The sequence below is a fragment of the Jaculus jaculus genome, chromosome 13, assembly GCF_020740685.1.
Source record: "Jaculus jaculus isolate mJacJac1 chromosome 13, mJacJac1.mat.Y.cur, whole genome shotgun sequence".
NCBI lineage: Eukaryota > Metazoa > Chordata > Mammalia > Rodentia > Dipodidae > Jaculus > Jaculus jaculus.
The window spans coordinates 11,225,121-11,245,177 of record NC_059114.1 but is presented as its reverse complement, the minus strand read 5'-3'; the positions used below and the strand labels follow the sequence as shown (position 1 = coordinate 11,245,177).

At 47.9% G+C, this 20,057-nt stretch overlaps 1 protein-coding gene across 2 annotated transcripts in view; it reads right to left on the bottom strand.

Moving 5' to 3' along the window:
• Nucleotides 1-15,510, bottom strand: part of Limk2 (LIM domain kinase 2) — an 85,871-nt gene extending 70,361 nt beyond the window's left edge. Inside the window, exon 1 of one of the 2 annotated variants that reach the window (XM_045132687.1) lies at nucleotides 15,384-15,510. In XM_045132687.1, coding sequence (XP_044988622.1) covers nucleotides 15,384-15,399 — 16 coding nt within the window. In that variant the 5' untranslated portion in view covers nucleotides 15,400-15,510. Of the gene's footprint in view, nucleotides 1-14,413; nucleotides 14,439-15,383 lie in introns of those variants that run through there. The other variant, XM_045132688.1, reaches the window with a different exon arrangement.
• Between the last annotated feature and the right edge of the window lie 4,547 nt (nucleotides 15,511-20,057).

The window sequence follows — 20,057 nt, the reverse complement described above, 5'->3', positions numbered from 1 at the left end:
ACAAAGGGACGCTCTGGTCACACTTGATCCCATTCTGTGTTCGTGCCACATACATTCCGATTCTTGCACCCTGACATTTACACCCCAGGCTATTCTCTGAGTGTAGCGAACGAGATTTCTCCATGGTTTCCCCCAAAGGCATGTTTACTTTCATATTGTCTGCACCTATTTTGAATAATCTGTTGTTTATTAGAGTTCACTGTGTATAATTCTCTCTCCATTAGCCCCTTACTCCAGCTCCAAGTGCAAAGATTGCACCTTGATCATCTTATCTCGAGGGCCCAGCACATGACACTCCTTCGGAAGAACATCCAACTAGAAGGATCAGGCTATAAAATCAACAAAGATGAGTTCCAAAGTTTAGCAGGGACAATTGTACTGGAGTGATAGCTCTGGGACTAAGGGTGACCATCTATGGAGAATAATTTTTTTTTTTTAATGGGCTGGAGGGATGACTTAAAGGTTAAGGTGTTTGCCTGCAAAGCCAAAGAACCCAGGTTCAATTCCCCAGGACCCATGTAAGCCAGATGCACAAGGTGGCACATGCATCGGGGGTTGGTTTGCAGTGGCTGGAGGCCCTGGCACACCCATTCTCTCTATCTGTCTGTCTGTCCCTCTCTCTGACTCTCTCAAACAAACAAATGAAACTTAAAAAAATTATTGCTGGGTGTGGTGGCACACGCCTTTAATCCTAGCATTTGGGAGGCAGAGTTAGGAGAATCACCATGAGCTTGAGGCCACCCTGAGACTACATAGTGAATTCTAGGTCAGCCTGAGCTAGAGTGAGACCCTACCTTGAAAAACCAAAAATTAATTTATTTGCAAGCAGAGAAAAACAGAGAGAAGACTGACAGAAAAAGAATGAATGGGTGTGCCAGGGCCTCTAGCCACTCCAGATGCATGCACAACCTAGTGCATCTGGCTTTATGTGGGTACTGGGGAATTAAACGGGGGTTGTCAAGGCTTTGTAGGCAAGCAACGTAACCACTGAGCTATCTTTTGAGACTGAGAAGTTTTATTTTATTTTATGAAAGAGAGACCCAGAGTGAGCGCATGAGAGAGAAAGAGAGAGAGAGAAAAAAAAAACCTGGCACACCAGAACCTCTAGCCACTGAATCAAACTCCTTGTTTGATTGTGACCTTGTGCTTCTGGCTTATGTGAGTTCTAGGAACCCGAACCTGGGTCCTTAGGCTTTGCAGGCAAGCACCTTAACCATTAGGAATCTTTCCAGCAGCCCCCTTTTAAAAATTATTTATTTATTTGTAAGAAAAGAGAGGTAGAGAGAAGTGAGAGAGAATACACACACCAGGGCCTCCAGCCACTGCAAATGAGCTCCAGATGTGGGCACCTCTTGGTACATCTGGCTTTATGTGGGTACCAGGTCGTTAGGCTTTGCAAGCAAGCACCTTAACTGCTGAGCCATCGCTCCAGCGCTATGGAGAAGTTTTATGTGAATAAAACCTGACCTCAGTTTCTTTGCTATACATTCAAACTGCTTTTCTATTAGAAAATACCCGAGCAAGGATATTCACCTAGAACCTTCAACCCCCCTAGCTCAGACTGTGTGTGTGTACGCGCAAGTGTGTGCGCATGTAGGATGTCTGCCCCTGTGTGTGCAGATGAATGCATGCTGCGTATGTGCAGAGGCCAGAGAACACCACCTGTCTCTGCCCCTACTGTTCTTTTGCTTGTTTCCTTGAGACAGAGTCTCGCTGAACCCAGAACTTCTGTTTTCTGTTACACTGGCTGACCAGCATCCCCAGCGATTCTCTGGTCTCCACTCCTTACAGAAATGGGGTTCTAGGTGTGTGTGGCTATGCTCAGTTGTTTAGGTGGGTGCTAGGGAATTGAATAGGGTGAACCAAGCCCCCATACTTGCATGGCAAGCACTCATCCACTGAGCCACTTCCCTAATTCCTTCTCCTTTGTTTTCTTCCTTCCCTCTTTCCTCCCTCCCTGCTCTCTTCCTTCCTTCCTTTCTCTCCTTTCTCTCTCTCTCTTTTTCTTTAGACAGGGTCTCCCTATGCAGCCCAGGCTGATCTCAAACCAGAGATTCTCCCATTTCAGTTTCTCAAGAGCTGGAATCATAGGCATGAGCCACCCGATCTGGCATGTATACATTGATACGTGTTGATAATTGCCTAGGCTGGCTTTAAGATCTTTATCCTCCTGCCTTAGCTTCCCAAGCAGCTGGGATTACAGGTATGCTCCATTGCGACCAGCCCAGATCTGCAATACAATACAATGCATACAACACAATATTATATTATACAATACCACTTTGCCTCTTTAGCTCTCTTACAAACCTGCAAGTTAATGTTCCTGTTTTGCTTACAACTTTCATTATATGATAATATAAATATGATAATGTAAAGTCTTGGGGATTCTTGTGAAGCCCAATGGAAGACCAACCCAAAGTCCAGTCTGCCTCACTGTGCCAGATCAATCACCCTGTCTCTCCATCGTGTTTACCTCTCACATTTGCAGACTCATCAACACTGGCTACTGACAGTCAAGAGTCCAGGAGAGCCTGACTAAGTAAATGTCCACAGCAGCCTGAAGTAGGGACTCTTAACAGGTGCTTAATAATCAGAGAACTGTGCTTGCAAAGTGTTATGGGATTTGCTGCATTCGTTCATTCAATCCATTTATTTATCAAGATTATTAAAAAATATTTTATTTGTAAATAAATTTGAGAGAGAGACAGAATGGGCACGCCAGGGCCTCTAGCCACTAGAAATGAGCTCCAGATACATGCATCACCTTGTGCATCTGGCTTTACATGGGTACTGGGGAATTGAACCTGGGTCCTTAGCCCTTGTCTAACCATTGAGCCATCTTTCCAGCCCTATTAACAAGATCTTGCTACATTGTCTAGGCTGGCAATGACTCCCTGCCTCAGCCTCCTGAGTAGCTGAGGTTATAGCTATGTACCATTATTCCAGGGTTAGAAAAACTTTAAATAATTCCATTTTTCTAAAAGAATGTGCTTGGAGTGTTGCCTGACCATCACAAAGCTGGTGAAAGCTGATCCACACCCCAAAACCACCAAGCCAGTTGCATTTTTTTTTACCCCACGCAGCTTGGCCTGGTGGCATACACCTTCAACTCCAGTACTTGGGAGTCTAAAGTAGTAGGGTGACATGACTTTGAGGCCAACTTGGGGCGCAGAGTGAGTGTGATGTCAGAGTAAGATCCTGCCTCAAAAGAAATGAAACATATATATGTAATTACAATGATTGAGATGGGGAGGGGATATGATGGAGAATGGAATTTCAAAGGGGAAAGTGGGGGGGGGGGGCGAGAGGGAAGGTATTACCATGGAATTTTTTTATAATCATGGAAAATGCTAATAAAAATTTAAAAAAAATAAAAATAAATTAAAAAAAAAGAAATGAAACAAAACTGGGCGTGGGGACACACGCCTTTAATCCCAGCAGTCAGGAGGCAGAGGCAATCACTGTGAGTTCAAGGCCACCCTGAGACTACATAGTGAATTCCAGGCTAGCCTGGGCTAGAGTGAGGCCCTATCTTGAAAATCCACCACCACCACCACCACCAACAACAACAACAAAAAAAAAGGGGGGGGGGGAGCTTGGTTGGAGAGGTGGCTTAGCAGTTAATGAGCTTCTCTGCAAAGCCTAAGGAGCCAGGTTCAATTCCCCAAGACCCACATAAGCCAGATGCACAAGGTGGTACACATTCCTGGAATTCATTTGCAGTGGCTGGAGGCCTTGGCACACCAATTCTTTCTCTCTGTCATGTAAATAAATTTAAAAAAAAAGAAACAAAGGTTGGGGAGATGGCTCAGTGGTTAAAGGTGCTTGCTTGCAAAGCCTCTGGCCTAGGGTCAATTGCCCAGTACCCACATAAAGCCAGATGCACAAAATGGCACATGCATATGGAGTGCATTTGCAGCAAGCGTCCCTGATAATGCCCACACACTCTCTTTCTCTGCTTACAAATGAGTAAAAATATTTCAAACACGGGCTGGAGAGATGGTTCAGTGGTTAAAGGCGCTTGCTTGCAAAGCTTGCCAGTCCAGGGTTGATTTCCCAGGACCTATGTAAAGTCAGATGAGCAAAGTGGCTCCATGTGTGTGAAGTTTGTTTGCAGTGGTAGGAGGTCCTGGCATGCCCATACTCACTTTATCTCTGTGTGTCTTTTTCTAAAATAAATAAATAAAATAAAATAGCCAGGCGTGGTGACACACGCCTTTAATCCCAGCACTCGGGAAGCAGAGGTAGGAGGATCGCCATGAGTTCGAGGCCACCCTCAAACTACATAGTGAATTCCAGGTCAGCCTGAGCTAGAGTGAGACCCTACCTCAAAAACTAAAGTAATTAACAATATAAAAATAAAAACATTTAAAAAATATTTCAAATACATGTACACACGAACAAAGAAAAGAGAGCTAAAAGCCAAGGCGTGCTTGAGATCACACAGCCCCTCAGTGGAAGGGCGGTGCGGGCTTCAGCTCATAGCACCGCTTAGCACTCCTATTAAACTTGGTCTAAACTGAGCCAGGTATCTAGGTATCTGCAAACCAGTCCCCGTCGGGCCTCACGGTGATGAGAAATGAGCACGCACCGGGGCTCTTGAGCCCTCGGAGCCTAGCCTGGCCGTGTTAACACTACAGTCCTACCCACTCACTGGAGTGAAGCTTCTCGTGTTTCGCTAGACAATGAAAACCAGGAACAAAATGCAGCCAGCTCAGGGCAGCATGGAACAAGAATGGTAACGCAGCCCCCCTGGGGACTGGCAGGTCAGGTGCATAAGCCCCGCTTGTTCTGGGACAAAGCCGGAAGCTGAAGGGCACGGCACAGCCCAGATCACATTTCAGTTCAGGAACTCCAACAAGCCTAACCGGGCTAATTACCGCTCCTCCCAATCCTCCCCCCACATCCCAAGGGTTTTCTTCCCCACAAGCTCACCAAATATTACCAAAGGGAGTGTCTCAGGACAAGAGATTAGATGAGTTTGAAGGAGCCCTTGCATTTCTCTGGACCTTACATTCTTTTTATTTATTTATTTGCAAGGAGGGGGAGGGAGGGAGAGAGAGAACAGATACACCACGGCCTCTAACTACTGCAAACCAAACTAGATGCATGTGCCACCCTGTGCATCTGCTTTTACACGGGTACTGGGGAACTGAACCTGGGGCCTTAGGTATTGCAGACAAGCGCCTTCACCACTGGGCTATCTCCCCAGCCCTAAGTTCTTTTTCATAAAAGAGGGTCAAATGATTCCTTGCAGCTCTACGTCTGACAGCCAACCAGGGGCCCCTCATTTTTCATTGGGGCCCAGACAGGTGCCTCCCGAAGCTTCATTCTGTCTGATGTTCCCTTAGCTTATCAGGGAAAGCTTGTGGCGAGGAGTGAGGAGCTGGGTCTGGTGGACCTTGAATTCCTGATCCTCCTGCGGCCGCCTCCCCAGTACTGGAACTGGAGTTCAGCTCATGCTCAGGTGGTCCTGAGACAATCCAACCCCGCCTACCTGGGTTCCTTCGAATGCTCCCCAAAGCCTAGAATTCCACAAGACGGATAACCCTGAAGGCAACCAATCTGCTGTGTGCCCACTTCTCATTAACTCCTTTTCTTTCTTTCTTTCTTTCTTTCCTTCTTTCCTTCCTTCCTTCTTTCTTTCTTTTTTGGTTTTTCGAGGCAGGGTCTCACTCTGGCTCAGGCTAACTTGGAATTCACTCTGTAGTCAGGATGACCTCAAACTCACGGCGATCCTCCTACCTCTGCCTCCGAAGTGCTGGGATTAAAGCAGTGCACCACCATACCTGGCTTAACTCCTTACTTTTATTCTTTCTCCCCAACATTTTCTCCCAAGACTATCTTCCTGCACCCCATCAATACAGTTTTGGGGTCCTTTAGGATAGTTCCCTTCTCTGGGAGAGACTCTCTAACCGCCGCATTTCTACACCAGTTCAGCAGGTAGTAGCTCAATACCTGACGTCATCGCCCCTTCCCTCTAACAGCAGGTATGAGTGTCTTTGCAGGCTGGAGAGATGGCTTAGCGGTTAAGCACTTGCCTGTGAAGCCTAAGGACCCCGGTTCGAGACTTGATTCCCCAGGACCAGATGCCCAAGGGGGCGCACACTTCTGGAGTTTGTTTCCAGTAGCTGGAGGCCCTGGTGCGCCCATTCTCTTTCTCTCTCTACCTCTTTCTCTCTGTCACAATCAAATAAATAAATAAATAAATAAATAAATAAATGAGTGTCTTTTCATGAAGGGACAAATTGAGAGGAAGGACAGTTAGGGTGACTGGACTCCTGCAGGTAAAAAGCGCAGGAAAGTCTGCACTTGCTAAAAATCAAAGAGGATGTGACTTCTTATCTCTTGCCTAGTTCCCTAGACCTGTTTTTCCATAACCAGGACCCCTCCTGGGAGGGAGGTTTTTCATAGGATTTAAACAATGTGTTTGGTCAGGTTCAGTGATCCCCCCACCCCTGAACTTAATGTCAGGGCTAGCCTCTTCCTGAGACAGCCTAGCCCTAACTAAGCAGCTGTCCCTCTGGTTCACCTGAGCCCGGAGACAGCCCACCACACAGGGAGGGCAGGCTCTCTGACTCTTACCCCTGGGGAACTTCCAGCTACAGATGAGTTTTTCCCTTGGATGGGCCTGGGCAGGCTTGGCTCAGGCCCAGCCTGGTTGAGCCAAGGGGAGGGCTCCCTAGCCCTTGCTTTCCATATGAGTTCTTTAACCCCTCCAGCTCCCCACATGACAGGAGCTCCTTGACCTCTTTTCTTTCCATGGTTTTTCTAGACCCTCAATGTGGGATCTCTAGCCACGTGGGTGCCTTCCCATCACTCTGTACTTCCCTCAATAAATATAATAATTTAGTAATTTTTAAAAAAGAGAATATCATCTACCTTACATGATTAGCCAGCAGATAATTAATTGAGACAGATGTGATAGCTACACCTATTACCCCAGCATTCAGGAGGCTGAGGTAGGAGGATCACCATGAACGAGTTCAAGGCCAATGTGAGCTATAGAGAGTGAGTTCCAGGCCAGCGTGGGCTACAGTGAGATCCTGGCTCAAACAATAACAAAAAAAGTTTTTAAAGTAGATGTGAAAATACCTCCCACAGTACCTATCCCTCAGCTGAACCTATCTGTGAGTTATTTTTCTTTCTTTTGCATGTATGCCTACGAGGCAGGCTAAGGAAAAGGTTGAGTTGAAGAGACTAACTTCTAAATCTGCAGGGAATGTTTTCAAAACAAATACAGGGGCCGGGCATGGTGGCTCACGCTTTTAATCCCAGCACTCAGGAGGCAGAGGTAGGATGGCTGTGAGTTCGAGGCCAGCCTGAGACTACATAGTGAATTCCAGGTCAGCCTGAGCTAGAGTGAGACTCTTAACTCAAAAAAACAAAATAAAAAAAAAAAAAGAAAAGAAAGAAAGAAAAGAAAAATCCAGGAAACTTGTTCTATGTGCCCAAGCACGAGGCAAAGATGGGGCCAGGAACTAGTGGAGCCCTTGGTGAGTATTCACCAGGTAAAGAAAGACAAGGCTATGTAAAAAATAACAAGTCTGAGCTGGAGAGATGGCTTAGCGGTTAAGTGCTTACCTGTGAAGTCTAAGGACCCGTTTGAGGCTCGATTCCCCAGGACCCACGTTAGCCAGATGCACAAGGGGGCGCACGCGTCTGGAGTTCGTTTGCAGTGGCTGGAGGCCCTAGCGCGCCCATTCTCTCTCTCTCTTTCTGTCACTCTCAAATAAATAAATAAAAACGAACAAAAAAATTTAAAAATAAATAAATAAATAATAATAATAAGTCTTGGGCGGGAGAGATAGCTTATCGGGTGCTTGCCTGTGAAGCCAAATGACCCAGGTTTGACTCCCCAATACCCATGTAAGCTAAATGCACAAGGTGGCATGAGTCTGGAATTCATTTCAGGTCAGCCTGGACTATAGAAAGACCCTGCCTAAAAAAAGGGGGCACAGGCTGGAGAGATGGCTTAGCAGTCAAGGTGTTTACCTGCAAAGCCAAAGGGTCTAAGTTTAATTCCCCAGGACCCACGTAAGCCAGATGCACAAGGGGGCACATGCATCTGGGGTTCGTTTGCAGTGACTGCAGGCCCTGGTGCACACATTCTCTCTCTCTGCCTCTCTAAAACAAATAAATGAAAGTTCTTTTTTTTGTTCTCTCTCATGTGTAGATCCTAGCTACAGATGATTGGACTTCTGTGCTACACAGAAAGAAAACTCAGTAGCAAAGGCCAGTAAGATAGAAAAGAGATAGAAAGGGAAGAGAAAGGAAGGGAGGGGGGTACCTAATTGGTTGGTATTGTATATATGTAGAAGAATAAATTAATGGGGGTGAAAAGGCCCAAGTGAGGTCAGGAAGAGACTGAGTAAAGGAAATATAGAGGGAAGGCTAATCAAAATCTAAGAGGATATAAATAAGTCATATGGAAACCTACTTTTTTGGACAATAGAATACTCAGGAGCTGTAGATTGTTACTAGAAAATTTTCAGTGCCAGGGATGAGTTCTTGGCTAGGGAGGTCCCTGATGTGCCCAAAACATTACAAGCCATTGCTGAGGTCCTTGGTTTCCCATCTGGAATAGATGGTAAGACCATATTGCTGAAGACTCCACATACTTGGGCTGCAAGACCACTGAGAAATCCTGCTGGAACTGAGCTGATAACCTCCTCTATGTAGACCAGCTGACAGAAAGCTGGAAGAAGCCATTCTGCATGTAGTTCAATGGGAGAAAGAGAAATCACCAGTGAAGATACTCATCAGTGCACACTGCAAGCCTTATATTTGGCTAGCCAGGCCAAATGAGCCAACAGATGCAATAGTGGCACATCGTGGTGGAAACCAATTGCCCTCTAATTGAACTGGAGGCCTGCTCCATGGGAGGGAATACATCCCTGATACTGAAAACTTAAAACAGGGGTAGTAATAAGCCCTAGGGGTATAACATCTGTTGCTGTCTGGCTAAATGTATATACTATGCTTATCAAACTGCCCAGTAAGCACTTCTATTAATGTTCATACCTATATATTAATGCTACTCTCACTTTTGGTAGATAATCTTCTCTTTTCAGATGGCAGTGACCTTGGGATGACTCAGAAGGCATCATGGTGCTGGAAAGAAGTGACAGGAGTGCCACCTCTATCACACCTTCCAGGGATCAGGGTCTATTGTGGAAGAGGTGGCAGAAAGAATGTAAAGAGCCAAAGGAAGGGTAGGACTCCTTGCAATGTGCTCCTCCAGACATAAAATGGCCTGGACATCCATGACCTCACAGTGTCTGACACTACCTACACAAGACCATCATAATAGGAGGAAAAGATCATGACATCAAAATAAAAGAGAGACTGACTGAGATGGGGAGGGGATATGATGGAGAATGGAATTTCAAAGGGAAAAGTGGGGGGGGGGGAAGGGTATTACCATGGGATATTATTTATAATCATGGAAAATGTTAATAAAAATTGAGAAAAAAAATAATAACAATAAAATTTACTTTGAGGTCCTTACCATGTGCCGAACAATGTCTTCATTCAAGACAGTATTCATGTCTGAACTAATCAAATACAGAGAGATAAGGATCTGAAGCTTAGCTGTTAACTACCCTTTGGACTTTCTTTCCTGGTCAAACAAATTACAGGCAGAACAACCTCACAAAATAGAATCCCAGGCTGAAAGCTCAAGGAATGCTTAAATGGAAGCGGGTAGTGGTTTCACATTCCAGTTACTATTAGATGTAAATTGATAGGTAAAGGAGTCTAATTCCTGCAACTATAGAGAGAAATGTCAAGTGTAAGAAATATGGAGACATAGGGAGCTCGTTTGCAGTGGCTGGAGGCCCTGGTGCGCCCATTCTCTCTCTCTCTCTGCCTCTTTCTCTGTCTCAAAGAAATAAAATAAATCTTTCTTCATTAAAAAAAAAAGAAACATTTTAAAAAGAAAGAAAGAAGAAAGGTTGCTACAGTCCTCCCAGTGAAATGCCAGCAATGCGTTTGGAGGAGCGGGAAGAAACGACATGGGGCAGGCTCCGTCCTTCGCTAGTAGGCTCCACAAACCCCAGCCAGCCCCCATGCCAGGCTGCACTGACCAGCAGCCAGCCCTGGGATGGGAATCCCCTCAGCCACTAGAAGATATAGGGAAAAAAACAAAACAAACAAACAAACAAAAAACAACACCAGAAAGCTTAATACAACACCCTGAGCACAAACAGTTGTGTTTTTTTTGTTTGTTTGTTTTTAAAGGTAGGGTCTCACTCTAGCTCAGGCTGACCTTGGAATTCACTATGTAGTCCCAGGGTGGCCTCGAACTCATGGCGATCCTCCTATCTCTGCCTCCCAAGTGCTGGGATTAAAGGCGTGCACTGCCACACCCAGCTACAAACGGTTTTTAGTGAGCTTTGAAATTGAGTCCTAACTTGGTTGCTCCACTCCCTATCCAGGTCATCCTGCCCTGCCCATGCCTTGCGGCATCTCTTACTGGTCAGTGTGGCCTTCTATTACTACCTCCATCACCTCTTGCCAGGGGCCACTACACACACCTCCAAGCTTGGGGCCCTGTGCCCATGACTTCCTGATTCTGAACTGACGGTGTCTACTACAGACAGGAAATTCCACAATCCTTAGCCCGGCATTAAACTTCCCACAGTTTGAGTTCACTGACCCTCTAAGCTTTACTTTCTCCTCCGTGGGCTTCACCCAAGCCTGGCCTCTACTGTGTTCTTTTCTTTTTTTTTAACATTAGCAATCTTTTTTTTTTTTTTTTTAATTTTTATTTATTTATTTGAGAGTGACAGACACAGAGAGAAAGACAGATAGAGGGAGAGAGAGAGAATGGGCGCACCAGGGCTTCTAGCCTCTGCAAATGAGCTCCAGACGCGTGTGCCTCCTTGTGCATCTGGGTAACGTGGGACCTGGGGAACCGAGCCTCGAACCGGGGTCCTTAGGCTTCACAGGCAAGCGCTTAACCGCTAAGCCATCTCTCCAGCCCTCTACTGTGTTCTTATTCCAGAGGAAAGCTCGCTGTCCTCGTAGCCTACCCACAGCGTCTTTACTATTATTATCACCCCCTTGCCCACTTTTCTAAAAACCTATCTACAACTTCTCAAATCTTACCCTTTTCAAGAAGTGTTCCCTGGGACTGGAGGCATCGTTCAGTAGTGGAGCGTGTGCGATCAATGCACACACACATGTGCATACCTGCACGCGCACACATGCATGTGCACACACGCAGGAATTCCTCCCTGATCAAAACTAGTAGCTACTTTGGATACTTATTTTTTTCAAAGAAACTATCTTTCTATTATTACTTATCTGCAAGCAGAGAGAGATAGGAGAGACAGAGAATGGGTGTGCCAGGGCTTCCAGCCACTGCAAATGCACTCCAGATGCATGTCCCACTTTGTGCATCTGGCTTTACATGGGTAATGGGGAGTCGAACCCAAGCCATCAGGTTTTGCAGGCAAATGCCATCTCTCCAGTCCAACACTGCTACTTTTTATTTACTTATTTATTTCTGTTTTTCAAGGAAAGGTCTCACTCTGGCCCAGGCTGATGTGGAATCCACTATGTAGTTTCAGGGTGGCCTCGAACTCATGGTGATTCTCCTGACTTCTGCTTTCCAAGTGCTGGGATTAAAAGGCATGTGCTACCACACCTGGCTTATTTATTTTTATTTAGTTATGAGACACAGAGAGAGAGAGAGAGATGGAGAGAGAAAGAAAGGGAGAATGGGCGTGCCAGTACCTCTAGCCACTACAAACGAACTCCAGATGCATGTGCCACCATGTGCATCTGGCTTATGTGGGACCTGGAGAATCGAACCTGGGTCCTTAGGCTTCACAGGCACGCGTTTTAACCACTAAGCCATCTCACCAGGCTGGCCTGGCTTATTTTTAAAACATATTAAACACAGTCCTTACTACCCACTACTCCTATCCCCTTGTCTTACTATTACCCTTCAAAGCATTTGTCCTGATGCTGCTCAAGAATTTAGTGTCTATCTTCCCCATCTCAACACACGCTCTATGACAGGAGGAGGTGATTCTAGTTCATTCTCTGCTGTATCGCCTGAGAACACAAATGCCTGGCACGTGGTAGGTGTGCACCTACTTGGGGAATAGATGTACACATAGAATCATCTCTCTCTTCTTTTGTGCATGTGTGTGACTGTAGTACGTGTGGTGTGCACTTGCACGCACCTTACGTGTGCATGCAGAAGCCAGAGGAGAAAAGTGGGTGTTCCTTTCTATCGCTAATCGTGTTCCTTTGAAACGAAGACTCTTCCTCATTCCAGAGCTTGCTCTGTTTTCACAAGCTCCAGCCATTCTCTGGTCTCTGCTCCCCACAGAACTGGGGTAACAGAGGTTCACGGCTATGGCCAGCTGTTTATGTGGGTGCCAGGGAACTGAACCCAAGGGTTCTCAGGCCTCTGTGCTTGCATGGAAGCACTCTTACCCTAAGCAGACAGTGAATTTCTCAAAGGCACAAACCACATTATTATTTATTCTCACAAGTATTTTCTATAGGCCACTATATGCCAGACCTCCTATGTCTCAAACAGCCAGAAGTACACTGAACAAGTCTTACATTAGTCCTGGCTCTACCCCTAATCGAGTGATCCTGGACAAGTCCATTTTTCTCCCAGAGCCTGGCTCTTCAAATGCAAAGCAAGGGCTGGAGAGATGGCTTAGTGATTAAGGTGCTTGCCTGCAAAGCCGAGGGACCCATGTTCGACTCTCCAGGTCCCACGTAAGCCAGATGCACAAGGTGAGCAAGGTCACACGTGCACACACGCACCAGATGGCGCTGCAGTGGCTAGAGGTGCTGGTGCGCCAATTCTCTCTCTCTCTGGTAAGAAATAATTTTAAAGAAAGATTTGAAAAATATAAAACCTGGAGGCTGTACAGAATCTCAAATGTCTCTCTTGACTCTCCCATCTGTTAAAATTTCTAAGAGGTAAAACCTGGCCCAGCCCATCCCCACAGCCATCACAGGCACTCGGTAAATATTTGATTTCCTTGTTGTTGATTCTCCTGTTACACAAGAGGAATCTGAGGTGTCTTGGAACATAGTTTGACCAGAATAACAAGGAAAAGTTCAAGCCCTACTTCCCTCTCGAACTCCCCAGGCAACTTCATCCAGCTTTTGTAAGGCAGCGAGGGTGAACACTAACCTGAGCCGGCACAAATGAACCCTTGAGTCCTATTTACTCGGCTACGGAACCCGGAACAAGTCATTTCTGGGCCTTCAGTCCCCTCAACCATTAAAAAATTATGGGGGGGGGGGGGAATGGGGACTGGGGAGATGAATCAGCAGTTAAAGAAGCTTGCTAACCAAGCCTGCTGGCTTGGGGTTCGAGTCCCCGTGTCTGTTTGCAAAGGCCTTGGTGTGCCTATACACTCTCTCAAATAAATAGAAATATTTGCAGGCGCTAAGGATGTATGTAGCTTCGTGGCAGAGCACTTGTCTGTTGTGCATGAGGCCCTGGGACGGATCCGCACTGTGCACACACAAAACAGAAACTACTAAAATCTTTCATGAGTTTTTGAGAATCAGAATTAAAGATTGGGAACCTAATTAAACAGTGGTTAGAAAAAAAAAAAATAGAACTGGGGCTGGGGCTGGAGAGGTGGCTTAGCAGTTAAGGTGCTTGTCTGCAAGCCTAAGGACGCAGGTTCAGTTCCCCAGTACCCACGTAAGCCTAAGGTGGCACATACATCTGGAGTTCATCTGTAGTGGCTACAGGACCTGCCGTGCACATTCTCTCATCTGTCTCTTTCTCAAATAAATAAATTAATTCTTAAAAAGCTGGAAGTCATTTGGATTAAATTAGTCTAGACAAAAAATTGATTTTGAAAGTCGGGTGTGGTGGCGCACGCCTTTAACCCCAGCACTCGGGAGGCAGAAGTAGGAGGATCACCCTGAGTTCAAGGCCACCCTGAGACTAAATAGTGAATTCCAGGTCAGCCTGAACTAGAATGAGACCCTACCTCAAAATAATAATAATAATAATAATAATAATAATTTTCAGAGAGGGTCTTGCTTTGCAACCCAGGCTGGCTTCTCATTTGGGGGTATCCTCCTGCCTCTGCCTCCCCAGGGCAGAGACTACAGGTCAGCACCACTACACCCAGCCAAGAAAAAAAAAAAATTTAGGAAAAGACAAAAGGCATTTTCACCCCTAGCTCTTCTCCAGGAGCCTATTATCACGGATACAGCAATGGGAGCGGGGGGAAATCCCACACTCCTACGGTAAGGAAGTGACCCACTGGAGGGGCCTGGTCCTTGTATTCAGGACGGAGGAAGTGACTGTCCCCAGGCAAAAGTCAGGAGGAAATGGAGGCAGCTATCCCAGCCCCTCCCCCACTCCCCTTCTCTCGGGGGCCCTCCAGAAAGCTTTGGGAAGGAAGCTGACCTTGGTGCATCGAGAGGCTGAGCCACCCACGCAGGTGGCTGGCGGCGACAGAAGGTTCCTGCTGCTGGAGAGAGGGCAGTAAGGTGATGCGCGAGGGGAACACAGGCCCAGCTAACTCAATCCACCTTTCACCCTCACACGAACTCCTTCCCCCTGGGAGGTGCGCCCCTGTGGCTGCTTTACAGAGCCAGACCGACAGAGGACTCAAGTCCCATGGGAGGCCATGGGCCCTTCAAGGAGGCTTATTTTTTTTTTGGGGGGGGGGGAATTTTCCCAGGTAACGTCGAGATGTTTGAGCCTCTGGAAGCATGGTCCCGATGTCTCCTTACGCCCCAGTTCCACATCTTAAAACCCCAAGGGAGGTCCGCACTGAAAACCATCTCCTGCAAAGAGCTCCAGGCCCCCAAGAGGTCTCCAGGCACCAAGATACCCGGGGGCATCTTGGTTCTTGGCAAGAAAGTCACACCTTCCTTCGTTCCCCCCCGGCAGAAGACCCAGAAGCTGGAATGCAGCGGGCATCTCCCAAATCCTGGATGATTCTGTACTTCCCCAATTCCGGAGGCGCCGCCCCAAGGGAATCCCAGGTCCCTCAACTTCCTTAGGAAGGGTTGTGTGTGTGGGCGCGCGGACCTAATGTCTGGGTCTCTCCGGGGCCCCAGGCACGGACCCCCGGGGCCGAGGTGCTAAATCCATCCCTTCCTCCCCGGGACCCCCCGCCCCCCAGCCGCTGGGAAGCTCTCAGCCTTCGCGATGACCCGCCTCGAACTCCCGGAGTCCCAGGACCTCAAAGTCCCCTGGGGGGTGGGGGAGGTGGGGAGAGACCGTGTCCACTCCCCCACGTCCCAAGGGCTACTTCCGAGGACCCTGGAGCCAGAGAGAGGCTGTGTGCGCACCCCCACTCAGGCGCCATGTGCCCCCACCCCGGCCCCGCTTTGGAAGATAACGGCGGGGCGGAGCGGCACCTTCTTACCCGCCAGCGCGGCCATGGTCCCGGGGCGCGGAAATGAGGTGCGAGGAGAAAGGGGCCGCGGAAGCTCCCCTCGGGCCCCGCAGCAGCCTCAGGCCAGGGTGCGGACCGGGCGGGGATCGGAGCCCCAGCGAGCCGCGAGCGGGACACCACCGCCTAGGGCACCCGGGGACGACCTACTCGCACCTGGCACGGGCAGGGGGAGGGGGGGGTAACCCCGCCTGCTGACGCCCCGCCCTCTGCCCTGCCAGGGCCCGCCCCCAACCCCGGCCCCGCCCCCGGCCCGCCAGGCCCCGCCCCCGGCCCGCCAGGCCCCGCCCTCCCTCCGGCGCGAACTCCGCGGTGGCGTCTCTAGCGCGCCCCCTAGCGCGAGGGGCGTTGACTGAGGGTGACTGCAGGCTGGAGAGGTTTCAACACAGAAGACGCCCACCCCCCCCATTGCTCATTCTAGGCCATCTCCCCATTTTTACGGGTGTGTGTGTGTGTGGGGGGGAACACCAGAGAAGTCCATTTCCTCTGCTTCCAAATGGCTCTGTGGATTAGGTGCTGACCTTGGATGGGACTTCCAGATATGTCTTCGGATTCCCAGTGGAAAGCTCTGCGCTGCAGCGTTTGGAATCAGGCGATAATGAACCTGGTTGAAGGTCCCAGCTAAGAGAAACCCACATTTCTAGGTCAAAGGTATGGAGGTGACCTATCCAACAGCAGCTTCTTAGCGAGGCCAAGTAGGTCCAGTTTACCATGGCTATCTGTGGAAGATTGTTGAAGGACTCCATTCTATATAATATATATGCAAAAAGTGGTGCATGCATCTCGCATTCGTTTGTAGCAAGAGACCCTGGCATGCATGCCTTGGCACACACATGTTTGCAAATTAACAATTAAATTATTTTATTTCAATTTGTATTTATTTGGGAGAAAGAGGCAGATAGGATGGAAGTGCCAGGGCCTCTAGCCACTGCAAACAAACTCCAGATCCCTGTGCATCTGGTTTATGTAAGCACTGCAAAATCGAACCTGGGTTCTTAAGTTTCGCAGGCAAGGGCCTTAACTGCTGAGCCAGCTCTCCAGCCTTTATTTTATTAGTTTATTTTGGTTTTTTGAGGTAGCATTTCACTCTAGCTCAGGCTGACCTGGAATTCACTATGAAGTCTCAGGGTGGCCTCAAACTTACGGCCATCCTCCTACCTCTGTCTCCTGGGTGCTGGGATTAAAGGCGTGTGCCACCACACCCGGCTCTTATTTTTATTTTTAGTCTTTTTGAGACAGGGTCTCATGTTGCCCAGGCTGGCCTCAAGCTTGTTATGTAGACAGTGATGGCTTTGAACTCCTGATCCTCCTACTTCTGCCTCCCAAGTGCTAGGATTATAAACATGTACCACCACAACTGATTCGAATAGTTTGGATTCTGGGCTCACTGGGTGCACAGATGCAGACCCGTGGTGGAGGCGACGCACTGGAGAGTACGCTGAGCCTGCCCTACTGCAAGAGTAGGAGCAGCCGGCTGCTGGAATGTAGGCTTGCTATTCTCAGTTCTCCTGTTTTCCAAACAAGCCAAAAATCTGCATATTTAGGTAAAATTTTCTCACTTTTTACGATGTGTTCATAGCAGTCAAAAGTCTTTAATAACGTCGTGCATGCCAAATAAAACACATCTGTGAACTGAAATTTCCCTGCAGGCTGTCAGTTTAGAAGCCTCTGTGTGGGGGCTGGGGATGGAACTCAGTCGGCAGAGTGTCCAGTCTGCACGAAGTCCTAGCGTTGATCTCCAGTACGACATAGACCAGTGATGCACAACTGCAATCTCAACACTCACGAGGTACGCAGCAGAGTCAGAAGCTCAAGGTCATCTTTGGCTCCATAGTAAATTCAAGGCCAGCCTGGGGTATGTGAAACAAGACTTAAAAAAAAAATCTGTTGGGCGTGGTGGCACACGCCTTTAATCCCAGCATTCCAGAGACAGAGGTAGGAGGATGACCATGAATTTGAGGCAGCCTGAGAATACATAGTGAATTCCAGGCCAGCTTGGGCTAGAGTGAGACCATACCTCGAAACCAGCGCCCCTACCCCTCCTCAAAAAAAAAATCTTCAATGTGGAGGACAAGTTACAACAGTTAGGGCAGCCCTTTCTTTTTTTTTTTTTTTAAATTATTTATTTATTTATTTGAGAGCGATAGACACAGAGAGAAAGACAGATAGAGGAAGAGAGAGGGAATGGGTGCGCCAGGGCTTCCAGCCTCTGCAAACGAACTCCAGACGCGTGTGCCCCCTTGTGCATCTGGCTAACGTGGGACCTGGGGAACCGAGCCTCGAACCGGGGTCCTTAGGCTTCACAGGCAAGCGCTTAACCGCTAAGCCATCTCTCCAGCCCAGCCCTTTCCCTCCACAGGTTTGGGAGATTGGAGTTCATGTTATAACAGGCTAGTTATGTTAGCTTAATGTTCTCCCATCGGACTCTCATGCTGGGCCTTGGTAACTGTTAACGTCCCTAGATTAGACTGAAGTAGTGGGAAAAGTGGATGTGCCCCAAGGAAATGGATTTTGCCCTTGACTACCACAAAGTTCAGCCCAGTTCCTTCTGATCCCATCACTTGGGTAAACAGCAGTTTCTTTCTTCCCCGACCTTTTAGATCCAGCTGCATGCTAGTGCGATTTTTCTCTCTGGACGGATCCTGATGTGTTCAAGGGTGCACAAAGTGCTAGGGAGGAGGAATGTACCTAATTTAACTCCTGGGAACCCTCTTAAGCCACTGTTTTTAGGGCTTCTGAGGAAATCTGTTTTATTTTTGTTTTTCGAGGTAGGGTCTCACTCTAGCCCAGGCTGACCTGGAATGCACTCTGTAGTCTCAGGGTAGCCTCAAACTCATGGTGATCCTCCTACCTTTGCCTCTCCAGTGCTGGGATCAAAGGCATGCACCTCCATGCCTGGCTCTGAGGAAATATCTGATTTATAGTAAATACCAGATTGGGCACTGAATTAAAGTGAAGGGATCCATTGGACTCTTCTGACAAGCCGCTTCATGATTAGCAAAAAGAGGACAGGATCTTTCTCATGCTGCATGTGGGAGAGAAGTCACACTGAGTTTTCCCAGGCATAGAGGCACTGGCAGCCTTGTAACCAAGAACCCCTGGATATCTTCCCTGTCCTCTGCCCTACAGCTAACACCTGTATTTGTCTGTTCCTACCACTTCCTCACTCCCCCCACCCCCCCATATCCTTACTCTCCATCTTCAGCCTGGTGATCATCCACTGAGAGCAGCTGTAGCTAACCTTTCCCAGTTCCCGGAAAAGTCAGGTAATTCAGAGAAATGCAAGATAAAATGCAAAGAAGGGGCGGGGGGATGGAGAGATGGCTTAGCGGTTAAGGTGTCTGCTTGCAAAGCCAAAGGATCCTGGTTTGACTCTCTAGGACCCAAGTAAGCCAGATGCACAAGGGGGGCATATCCATCTGGAGTTTGTTTGCAGTGGCTGGAGGCCCTGGAGTGCCAATTCTCTCTCTCTCAAATAAATTTAGAATTTCTTTAAAAAAGTGTAAAGGAAGGAAACTGCTATGTGTAGAATGATATACCCAAGAGATTATAACTCCAAGGTGGGCCCAGAGAACACTCCAAAACCACTTAACAACTAAGAGGAACTGCTGGAGAGTGGAGAAGTCTGGGCACAAAGCTAACACCCAAACCACCAGTTTATTTACCTAACCATAACTTGGTCAGGATCCAAGACTAGATCTGGCTGACAGATTCATACTCAAGTCTGAGCCTAGGATCTTGAAGACCTAGATCTTAAAACTACCTCAAGTCAAACATGGTGGCATACATCTATGGTCCCAGCTATTTCGGAAGCTGAGAAAAGATAACTTGAGCTTAGTAGTTCAGGGCTAGCCTGTACAACGTAGAGCAACCATGTCTCAAAAATCAAGTTCCGGGCTGGAGAGACGGCTTAGCAGTTAAGGCGCTTGCCTGTGAAGCCTAAGGACCCATGTTCGACTCTCCAGGTCCCATGTGAGGCAGACACACAAGGTGAGGCGGGCACACAGGGTCGCACATGTGTACAGCATGACACTTGCGCACAGTATGACACACGTGCTTGGAGTTCCATTACAGTGTCTGGAGGCCCTGGCACACCGATGCTGTCTGGCTTTCTTGTTTAAAAAAACAAAAACAAAAAAACCCAAAAACAGTAACAACAAAAAACAAGCCAGGTTCCTCAGGGTTCTGCTATCTTGAGGGGACTGTTCTACTTGTATCCAACTAGACCTTCCCAGTGTCTCTTCTACTTGCTCAAATCGGGCCAGTCTCTGGCTTCCAGTCTTTCCTCCTCCCAGAGCCATCACCTACAACCCACTGACTGATTTATCTCTCAAAAATGTGACTCTCTTAGAGACACACGTGAGTGGTCGCCCCTGAAGATCCTGACAGGACACAGCTAAGCTCTATCAAGACAGCTTGTTGCTTGTGAGCTTAGGAACTCCAGACTGGGACTGCCTGGCAGACAGGTGCTCTTTGGGCAGGGCTGTAAACAAAGCTAGACCTCCAGTTGACACTGTTCATCTCTAATTACCATTGTGTTTGAAGACATAAATATTACCAAGGCCACACAAGAACTTCTCGGGGCCCAGACCTGTGTGCCCATTTCCCAACCATTCATATCCCATAGCACAAAGTCCATACTCACAG